This window comes from Papio anubis, chromosome 14, assembly GCF_008728515.1.
Source record: "Papio anubis isolate 15944 chromosome 14, Panubis1.0, whole genome shotgun sequence".
Taxonomy (NCBI): Eukaryota; Metazoa; Chordata; class Mammalia; order Primates; family Cercopithecidae; genus Papio; species Papio anubis.
Window position 1 is genome coordinate 97,478,455 of NC_044989.1, and position 11,477 is coordinate 97,489,931.

General features: G+C 46.8%; 1 protein-coding gene across 5 annotated transcripts in view; it reads left to right on the top strand.

Moving 5' to 3' along the window:
- FHL2 (four and a half LIM domains 2) overlaps positions 1 to 11,037 on the top strand; it is a 77,170-nt gene extending 66,133 nt beyond the window's left edge. For all 5 annotated transcript variants that reach the window (XM_031655400.1, XM_031655401.1, XM_031655402.1 and 2 more), the window contains 3 exons: positions 3,809 to 3,978; positions 8,094 to 8,280; positions 10,429 to 11,037. In XM_031655400.1, coding sequence (XP_031511260.1) covers positions 3,809 to 3,978; positions 8,094 to 8,280; positions 10,429 to 10,580 — 509 coding nt within the window. In that variant the 3' untranslated portion in view covers positions 10,581 to 11,037. The remainder of the gene's footprint in view (positions 1 to 3,808; positions 3,979 to 8,093; positions 8,281 to 10,428) is intronic.
- The last annotated feature ends 440 nt before the right edge of the window (positions 11,038 to 11,477 follow it).

Here is an 11,477-nt window from a genome sequence, read left to right on the forward strand (position 1 = left end):
GAAAGAGATAGAGAAAGATGAGAGAAAGATGAGAGAGAGAGAGAGAGAAAGATGAGAAAGATGAGAGAGAGAGAATAGAGGAGAGAGCAGCAGAGATGAGAGAGAAAGCAAAGATGAGTCTATTGCAGTAGAGAGAAAGAATGAGTTGCCCTTAGGGAAACCTTAGTCTTTGCTCCTAAGGCCTACCACTGATTAGATGAAGCCCGGCCCTGATACGTGGGTAATATGCTGCACTCAAAGCTTACTGACTTAGACGTTAATCACATCTAAAAAACGCCTTCACGGCAACAAATAAACCTGTTTTTTTGACCAAACAACTGGGTACCAGAGCCCAGCCACACTGACACATAAAATTAACCATCACACCTTCTCTTTCTTGTGGTGTTTACTGGGGAGGGAAAGAAAGGAAAAACATGATCAGATAAGAAGTAAAAGCCCAATGTTCAGTGAGGGGTAACCCATACTGAATATCTGAGAATTAACTGGCCAGCAGTCTCTTCTACTAAGGAATGAGGGAAGCTGGAATTCAGGCTCTGTGGTAAGAAATGCTGTGTAGTAATAATAACAACACAGCCACAGCTACTGGCCCCTAAGCACACACAGAGGGGTCGGACACTACTGCTTTACCGAATCCCATTTAATCTTCAGTGTCCCCTGGGTTGGATGGCTTCATCCCCATTTTACAGGTGCCTCCGCCAGAAGAAATGGACTGAGCACCAAAAGCAGGGTGTCTAGAAGAATCCTGGTGTATGCAAAACAAACAAACCACCACCAACAAAACGCTGAATGAAAGCACTTGCCTGCCTGGGTTTGATTTTTAAAAGTGTTCGAACCCATTTAAGATGAATATGGGTTACAGCGTCAGTGCACACAGCTTTTGCAGTGAATTTACATTTAGAGGACGAGTGGAAAAATCTCAACCCGCCAGCGCCACACCCCTACACAAGTCAGTGTCCTGATGACTAATCAGGAAACTGGAGTACCATCAGAAACCCCAGTGCTGGGGTTTACCAGCTCTCGAGCCCCTATTAGCAGACATTGCTTACAGATGCACCACAGCCTCTGTGCATGCGCAGACTCCAGTAGCGATAGTGTCTCCAACCCTGCAACCAAATTTCTGGCTCCTCATTTGCCTTTTTTTTTTTTTTTTTTTTGAGACAAAATCTCGCTCTTTCGCTCAGGTGGGAGAGCAGTGGTACGATCACTGCTCACTATGGCCCTGACCTCTCGGGCTCGAATGATCCTCCCGCCTCAGCCTCCTACGTACCTGGGACCTCAGGCACACACCACCACACCCAGCTTAATTTGTTCTTTTTTAATGTTTTTTGGTAGAGACAGGGACTCCCTACGTTGCCCAGGCTGGTCGCCAACTCCTGGGCTCAAGAGATCTCCCGCCTTAGCCTCCCAAAGTGCTGGGATTACAGGGCTGCGGCACCGCAGCCAGCCTAATTTGACTATTTGAATCCGATTAAGACATCCCTTCCTCAAGACTGCGCTTCGGTCTGCGGGAGACTTGGTTCAGAGTGTGCGATTCAGTTAGGAAAAGGAACGCCCCTGCCACCTGCCGGCGTTGCTGCATATGACCACGCAGGCCTGCGGCCAAGGCTGTCACCTTGCCTGAGATGTGCACGCGCCACCTCCCTGAGGCTCCAGGTGCTCCGTGCATTCCCTGCACGTAGAGTTGCCCTCGAACTGGTGTTGATCTGATAAGACTTATTTCAGAACTCGCCAAGAATGTCACGAGAGTCATAATTGCCCCATATTCATTGGCAAAATCCTTTGGCTTCTGGGCTGCTTGATCAGAATGAAGGTCAGAGATCCAAAGAGCAAGTGACAAAAGTATGCATGGAGGTGGAAGAAAATCTTTGTGAAGTGTGTATCAAAGTCCTTCCACTATTTTTACTTGAATTTCCATTGCTTCACGTAATGTTCGTTTTAGGATTCATCACCCCACAATCGAATTCCATAGATTGTACAGTTTAGTTTTCAATTTTAAGATCACTGCATGTCATCAACCCAAATTCCCTCTCACACATTGCCCCCCACCACACACCCCACTTATTTTATATAATCTCAAATGTCTGGTCTTGGAAGGACAGGAAGCTGAGAAAATGATCCTAAATAACAATCATGTGATAATTCTCAGCACATTCCTAATTACTGGAGGACAGACATTTCCTGACCAGCTTTCTAGCCAGCTAAAATAAAACCCCTAGCTTTGTCCTTGGGACCATGAGATTTTGGGCCCGAGAGCTACGAACTAGTCTATAGACTCCTATAAGCCACCTGTGTTACTGCAGCTGCTTACACCTGGTCTGGCGCGGGCAGTCCCCCTGTCGGCTTGATTCCCCATCACTCCCTGACCGCTAGTAGAAGTCACATGTATGTGACCCTCATGCCGCAGTCCCCAGGGATTGGCAACATTTTTCCTTCAAAAACCAGATAAATATTTGGGGCTTTGTGAACCATACAGTCTGTGTCACAACTACTCAACTACCACAACTACACAACAACTCTGCACAACTGCACACAGTTGCACACTACTCTGCCATCTAGCATGAAAGCGGATGGAAACCATGGAAGTAAATGAATGGGTGTGGCTGCATTCCAATAAAACTTCATTTGAAAAGCAGGCAGCAGTCTGGATTTGGTCCTTACACAGGGGCCAGGCCCCTCAGCTAGTCCGGGCACTTACAACACTTTCCTGTTTCTTTGTCCCTGAAACTCATTTCCCCAGATCTTTCTTTACATTTGCTTTACACGAAGGGTACTTGTTTACATGCCTATCTGGAATCATCTCTTACTATAAATAGATACACTTCTTTCTGGTAAACAAAAATGAAAAAAATGTCAGTCAACAAACACCGGGCATTTGTAGTGAGTCCAGCTTGGTGGTGGCAGGGGTGACCCGTAGTGTTTCAGTTCTCTAGAGCTCCTAGTTCACTTGGAGAAATGGTAGAAATGGATCAAATGCTAATAGTTACTCAAAAGACAATGGATGGCACGGGTTTAGGCAATTACTAAATGGGAGATACAAGTAACACATGAAGATTGCAGCCAGGCATGGTGGTGTGCATCTGTAGTTCCAGCTCCTCAGGTTGAGGCAGGAATTTCCCTGGAGCCCAGATGTTCAAGGCTGCAGTGAGCCAGGATCATACCACTGCACTCCAGCCTGGGTGACAGAGCGAGACCCTGTCTCGAAAATAAAAAAAAACTACATGTAGGTTTTAATTATAGCACTTAGCACAGTGCATAAAATTACCAAGATACATCACAACTTGGTTCAACAGCCAGTACGTAAAGTGAGTGTTGTAGAGGCTGCTCACTGAATCAGGTTAGAGGTTCCAGGTTCATTCACACTCCAGCCATTTCCATCCTGCTGCGAACCAGACAGGGTGTTCTTTATTAGGTGTGCAGTAGGTGAATACAGTCCCTAGACTCCAAAAGTCATGCTCCATAGAAATTAATCGGAGCTATGCCACACTTCCCTTTATACTTTGCATTGCTGAGGCAGACTTAACTTTTTTTCGATTTAACATTCCTAACCACGGTTTTCAATAAATAAATGGTAAGTACCTAAAATGTACACGTGTTGTTCTAGGAGCTGGGTGTACAGTAGTGAACCAAGAGACAAAGTCCATGCCCTGCACAAAATAGGAATTACCTCCATTTAGAGGTGAGCCTTCAAGAGCTGAAGTCACTTGCTCTGGTCATAAAACTAGAGGGTGGCAAGCTGTGAAGGCAATTGCTGGGACTCCACGCCCCTCTAAGCATAACTCTGCTGTGTTCCTCTTGACCCTGATGACAGGTACCCGCAAGATGGAGTACAAGGGAAGCAGCTGGCATGAGACCTGCTTCATCTGCCACCGCTGCCAGCAGCCAATTGGAACCAAGAGTTTCATCCCCAAAGACAATCAGAATTTCTGTGTGCCCTGCTATGAGAAACAACATGCCATGCAGTGCGTTCAGTGCAAAAAGGTATTTCAGATTCCCCCTTGGCCCTTGCACATTCTGGCCGGTTTGCCTCCATGGTCCATGTCTGTCACTTCTCTTTCCAAAAACAAGGATACCTGTGATACTGGAATGGCGTGGGAGCTGTGCCTGTCCTGCCTTACATGCCGAGCTTTATCCATTGGGTCTGGGCGCCCATCCTTCTTTCAAAAACATCAACACGGTTGAGCTCCTGTGATCAAATTGTTTAACCCTGCCTTCTTCTAGACCATTCTAAATATATTCTTATGTCGACGACCTGATGTTAGAGGGAAGGGGAGCCACTATCCCAAAGCTGTCTTGTTCAGCTTCTCTCCATGAATAAAACAAGAAAACAACTGCAAACTTGAGAGGGAGAGAAAGATGGAAGGAAGAGGGGGAGAGGAAGGGAGGGAGCAGGGAGGAGAGAGAGACGGATGTGAGAAGAAAAGTAAAGGAGAAAAGTCTGCCCCCGTGGATATGGGACAGATCATTTATTAAATGTATCTACTCTGACCAGGCAAGGAGGCTCACGCCTGTAATCCCAGCACTGTGGGAGGCCAAGGCTGGTGGATCACCTGTGGGAGGCCAAGGCTGGTAGATTACCTTAGGTCAGGAGTTCAAGACCAGCCTGGGCAACATGGTGAAACTCCATCTCTACTAAAAATACACAGCTTATCTGGGCATGGTGATGCACACCTGTAATCCCAGCTACTCAGGAGGCTGAGGCAGGAGAATTGCTTGAACCCGGGAGGTGGAGGTTGTAGAGAGCCAAGATCGCACCACTGCTCTCCAGCCTGGGTGACAGAGCGAGACTTCATCTCAAAAAATTAAAAAAATAAAAACAAATAAACTTAACTACTCGATCTGTTCCAGTCATGGCTCTGTTAGGGTTAAAGAAAGAAAGGGAACTGCATATCTGTAGGAAGCCCAGTTGCTCCCCGACCTGTGCCCGTCAGGGTGGAGCTTAGTTTTCTGCTGTGCCCTCTGACTCTTACACACACGCAACTCTGATTATGCTGTAGCTTCCAGCGTCTCTGTGCTGTTAGGCTTTGCATCGGCCTGTTGAGTGGCACCCTCCCACGGCTCACTCGCCCTGGGCAATGCCAGCTTTGGAACTCATTGCAGGTTCTGTTTGCTCTCATCCTCTTATTGACCCTGCTCACGCAGCTTCTGCTGTGTTGCCCTTGGGGCCTCTACCCTTGCCTCTGGGCCATGGAGAAACATCCCAGTGCCTCTACCTGTACCTGGCTGGCCTGGGCAAGAATGTCCCCACCTTGCCTGCACCTTTTCTAAGTGCTGAGTATTCTTACCAATTTCCATTCAGCCTTTCTCTCTTGTTTCCATTTGTTTTGTTTTGTTTTGTTTTGTTTTTTGAGACAGAATCTCACAGTCACCCAGGCTGGAGTACGGTGGCACGATCTTGGCTCACTGCAGCCTCTGCCTCTCCAGTTTAAGCTATTTCTTTTGCCTCAGCCTCCCAAGTAGATGGGATTACAGGCAAGCGTCACCATGCCTGGCTGACTTTTTTGTATTTTTAGAAAGCACGGGGTTTCAACATGTTGGCCAGGCTGATCTCGGAACTCCTGACCTCAGGTGATCAACCTGCCTCCGCCTCCCAAAGTGCTGGGATTGTAGGTGTGAGCCACTGCGCCCAGCCCCTTTTGTTCTTTACTGTTATTTTAGATTTTATTTCTCTTAATTTCCTCTCCATTTATGCTTGTTTTTTTTTTTTTTTTTTTTTTTTGAGACAGTTTCACTCTGTCACCTGCGCTGTAGTACAGTGGCATGATCTCAACTCACTGCAACCTCTGCCTTCCGGGTTCAAGCGATTCTCCTGCCTCAGGCTCCTGAGTAGCTGGGATTACAGGCAGGCGCCACCACCACACCCACCTAATTTGTGTGTGTGTGTGTGTGTGTGTGTGTGTGTGTGTGTGTTTTAGTAGAGACGGTGTCTCACCTTGTTAGCCAGACTGGTCACGAACTCCTGTTTTTTTCTTTATTCTTAGATTGAGGTCTCATTCCTGCTTTTATTTTAGGAACCCTCTTCCCTGTTCTCTCCCCTTTTTATTTTCATTTTAGTCTGTTTTTCTCATCAAGACCTAACAGAAGTTCATCTGAATTGCTCTTCCTCTGTCATCTTTCCAGTGTGTGCTTTATTCATTTGCGGAAATGAAAGCAACACATCCTTCTGGGATGCCTTTTGTGCGCATGTTCGTTAAATACACACAAAAACCTTCACGCCAGAAGCATCCATTCCTCGACATGAACTTGGCCCTCTCAGGCACTGGGGATCCGATGCTGGACAAGATGCAGACACTTAACTGCAGTCTAGCTGGAAGTACACTCCAGTGTCAAACCCGTCAGTCGTTACTAAGCAGTGTGCCATGGAGGAGAAAAGCAGAGTGTGGAATGGAGGGACCTCAACTAATCTGAGGAGTTGGGGGCCAGGGTGGCGTTTAGGGAGGGAGTCTCTGAGAAAAATCATGCTATGCTGAGAGGCATCGAGTTAGCTGATGTGGGTGGGAAGCATGGAATCCGGAGTGAGGGAGGACTGAGGATGTATGTTGCAGGCAGAGGAGACGTCTTACACACACAGGCTACTGCATGCATACGGATGCGTTGCAACCAAGCGTGTTTTGTGTTCATTCTGTTGTGCGGTGGGGTGGGTTATAGGAAGATGCTTTATGATTCATGGTTTAATGAAAAGAATACAAGATAGCAGGGAGTCTGGAATTCTAGCTCCTGCTTTGTCATTAACCAGCTATGAATTCTTCAGCAAGTCACTTTTTAATTTCTCTGAGTCTCAGTTTACTCACCCATAAAATTAGTATCTTTCTTACTTCACAAGCTTTATGTAAAGACCAGAGGAATTACTGGATGATACTGAAATGTTCAAAAAATAAAAAGCAAAACAGCGTGATTGTGAGGTGCTTGCACTCCATCTTCCATGGCCTTCGTTTGCCAAGCTGAGGCCACCTACACTCCTCTGATAGCTTACTCAGCTCCACCAAGCATGCATTTTTAAACAGAATGTGAGATGCAACATTTGGAGAAAAATACCAGGTAAAATTGAGGTACTGATAGCCGTTCCACCTTGTGTGGCTTTGCAGCTTCACCTCACAGATGTTCTAAGACCACAAGACAGGTGAGAATGAAGGCATCTGGCTTATTTTTCCCAAAACTTCCAAGATGCCCATATCTTCTTGTGGCATCAGCAGGTGCCAGTCCCAGCTGTCCTTTAAGCCTTTTCCTTCTTTTACCGTAAGTGGCTGGAGAGACAGGCTCATGAGTGGCATTGGAGAGGATACCACTTGCCAGGGTTTTTGTTCTGTTTTCGAGACAGAGTCTCACTCTGTTGCCCGGGCTGGAGTGCCGTGGCATGATCTTGGCTCACCGCAACCTTCGTCTCCAGAGTTCAAGCGATTCTCCTGCCTTAGCCTCCTGAGTAGCTGGGATTACAGGCGCACCACCACACCCAGATAATTTTTTGTATTTTTAGTAGAGATGGGGTTTCGCCATGTTAGCCAGGCTGGTCTTGAACTCCTGACCTCAAGTGATCCGCCTGCCTCGGCCTCCCAAAGTCGTGAGATTACAGGCGTGAGCCACCGGCCCTGCCAGGCTTCTAAGTAAGGACTCCCCATCCACTTGCCTGTTTAACATCACCCTCACTTCCTGGATGAGAAAACTGAGGTGCAGAGATCTTTATTATGACCTGCTCCCAGCCACAGGTCTGGTAAGGAGTAGGATTAGGATTCAAGCCCACGTCTCCTCGATGCTGTCTTCAATCCCGACCCCTCCACTGTGCTGCTTCCCTGCTCGCGAAGGTGGCAACGCCACTGAGGTGCCCTGTGCCTTAGATCTCCAGCATCCCTGGGAAGGGCTGAGGGCAACCCCCAAGCTCCAGTTTCACTAATGGGAAAGCCAGGGCCTATGACACTGGAATGAAAGCGTGTGGCGAGGGTAACGAGTGACTGTGAGGTTTGTAAAGCAGCTTCATGGTGATGTTTAACAAACTGGACGTTTTCTGAATGAGGATCTTGCATCGTCCAGTGGCAGTAGCTGAGACTGAAGATGTCTCGCAAGCACAGAGACCACACTAACTCTCCCACTCGTCCCTGCAGCCCATCACCACGGGAGGGGTCACTTACCGGGAGCAGCCCTGGCACAAGGAGTGCTTTGTGTGCACCGCCTGCAGGAAGCAGCTGTCTGGGCAGCGCTTCACGGCTCGCGATGACTTTGCCTACTGCCTGAACTGCTTCTGTGACTTGTATGCCAAGAAGTGTGCTGGGTGTACCAACCCCATCAGCGGTGAGTGTCCCGGGGTCCCCACTTCGAAGAGGGATTGGAAGCTTGAACAAGGCCTAGCATTTTAGCATGTGACCCTGTCTATATCCGTAAACTTCCCACACCTCCCTAAGGGTCTGAACACAGCAGACTTTTCTGCCTATCTGCTTTCCTCTCCTTGGTGCACTGGCTATGCTTCAGCAAGTAATGATTACTTCCTCTGCAGCCCACCGGATCACAACCATATGGCCTGTGCTCTGGTTTAGTTTCTGCTTTGGGTTGGATTATCTCTAAAACTGCAGCCTGTGAGCCTGTAACACCACATAAGCACAATAAAAACTGGCCTTTTCAGGCTTAGCAGCTGTGCTGTTTTCTTAGAAGTGTCCCCTAGCATCTTAGGGGGACGGTTGTACTCCAAAGCATCTTAGTGGGAAATTTCTGCCACAAGGCCACAGCTATATGAGGGCAGAGGGTACATTCTAAGGAGTTTTTCATATTGTATTCCCCCAAATGATCTGGCTAAGTGAGAGCCTAAAATCTGGCTGGCCGGCAGACCAGGCTTCTGGACTAGACTATTAAGCAGGCTGGAGAAATTCAGTGTGAACAGATGACTTCACACTAAAGTCCTTTAGATGGTCACCACATATCACTACACAAATTAGTGACTGGGTGGGGAGAGAAAAGTGTGTATTCTATAGTAACACAGGAGAAGTTTTATGATGTGGGATTTTCTTTTTTTTTTTGAGACGGAGTCTCGCGCTGTGTCACCCAGGCTGGAGTGCAGTGGCACGATCTCGGCTCACTGCAAGCTCCGCCTCCCAGGTTCAGGCCATTCTCCTGCCTCAGCCTCCGAGTAGCTGGGACTACAGGCGCCCGCCACCACGCCCAGCTAGTTTTTTGTATTTTTAGTAGAGACGGGGTTTCACCATGTTAGCCAGGATGGTCTCGATCTCCTGACCTCGTGATCCGCCCGCCTCGGCCTCCCAAAGTGCTGGGATTACAGGCTTGAGCCACCGCGCCCGGCGATGTGGGATTTTCAATCCCACTGCATTCAGTGGACTGGTTCTTCCCTATCAGAGGAAGGTGGCAGACACATGGAGTACCCGGTGGCCTGGCTTTCCTATGTGGCTTTTCAGTGTCATTACAGAAACACATCTATACACCCCCTGTGTGCTTGTCCTTGACTTTCTTTTCCCTCAGGCCTAGAACCAAGTTCACCTAACTGAGCTAAATCACCTTCCCACGTCACTAAAACAGTTCTCTCACGTATAATGCAGAGCTCATTACATTTCCATGTGAAATTAAAATATGAAGAAAAGCATAGTATTTACAGTTTACCTATGTTAAAATATCTGTTTCTGGTCCTTTATACACCACATTTCCCTTGGAATCATTTAGGGGGAAAATGCAATCTTTTGCCAAACATATTCATCTTTAATGCTGTTTTCAGCAGTGACTTCTGTTGAGGTAAATGTTTATAACATTAAGCTTTATAAAGTGATACAATCTATATAAAAGCACTTCTAAATGTAAAACGTTAGATATGAATGTGAATTGCGGTTATTGTAGCACTGAGAAAAAACACTAGGTAAAACCAACTGTATTATAATCAGGGACCAATGTACCTTAAATATTTGATTCCATTCTGTCTGTCTGCAGCTTTCTCAGGATCTTTCTGCTGCAACAATACCCCTCTCCCCTCATTCCTACCCACATCGCACTTTACCTGTGAGGCTTTTCCTGGCCATCCCAGGGAGGATTAACTTTTTCCTCTTCTACACTCCCTTCGGTGCTTCAATTATTAAATCATAAAAATTTGAGCACCAGGCAACATGAGGCACCTAGTGAAGGCATAAGAGAAATCTGCTTCCTGTTCTCACAGAGTTTCATTTTGTGGGAAAACACATAACAAATACAGTCAGCATTCTTTGACGCACTTATCACATCGTTTTGGAACCAGTTTCTATCTCTCTTCTGATATTCACGAGATCCTCCAGGCTGTGCATAGAATCTGACTTATACATGGATTCCCAGCACCCAGTCACTAGAAGTTCACACTATCCATATTACACAATCCAAACTTTGAAATGGATCAAACCACAATTCCTTCTTCAGTCCCAGTTGCCTGATTCTAATTTTCTTCATCCGGTATTATTTTCTCTCTGTTAACAGGACTTGGCGGCACAAAATACATCTCCTTTGAGGAACGGCAGTGGCATAACGACTGCTTTAACTGTAAGAAGTGCTCCCTCTCACTGGTGGGGCGTGGCTTCCTCACAGAGAGGGACGACATCCTGTGCCCCGACTGTGGGAAAGACATCTGAAGTCAACACGGAGAAGTTGCTGCTTGTGATCTCACACACAGATTTTTATGTTTTCTTTCTCACCCAGGCAATCTTGCCTTCTGGTTTCTTCCAGCCACATCGAGACTTTCTTCTAGTGCTTTTCAGTGATACTCACATTTGCTTCAACCCTTTAGTGCTTTGTGCTAGTTCAGTCCCAGGGAAAGAGAAAACTCGCCCTAGGCCCTAGGTGGGAAGATGGTTTGAAATTTTTGTAATCGAGTAAGGCACACCCAAATGTAAAAATCCTTTTGAATGATGTCTTTATAAATCTTTCTCTCACTGCCTATTTAAGTGCAATTAATGTATGCCACGAACTTGAAAGTTTTCTAAACTCAGTAAGGTAATGACCAATTGGTATTTACAGCTCTGTAACTTCCTGTTGTGTCAAGTCTAAACCAAGATTATGTGACTTGCAATAAAGTTATTCAGAACAAAATCTTTTGACAGGCACAGTGTGTGAAATCATGATTAAAGGTTGAGGCACTGAGTCTAAGTAACGCTTCATTGCATGGTCCCATGGTCACTGTATGAAGTGCAGTTCCAATGGCCTGGGGCATTGCCAACTGGAATAGCATCACATCACACCCTTTATTTAAAGGAAGCCTTCAGTCAACACCAGGCACCTCTTCCTTGCTACCTTCTCTCCCAATTTTTTTTTTTTTTTTGAGACAGAGTCTCACTCTGTCACCCAGGCTAAAGTGCGATGGCACAATCGCGGCTCACTGCAACCTCCGCCTCCCGGGTTCAAGCGATTCTCCTGCCTCAGCCTCCTGAGTAGCTGGGATTACAGGTGCCCACCACTATGCCGGGCTAATTTTTGTATTTTTGGTAGAGATGGGGTTTCACCATGTTAGGCTGGTCTCGAACTCCTGACCT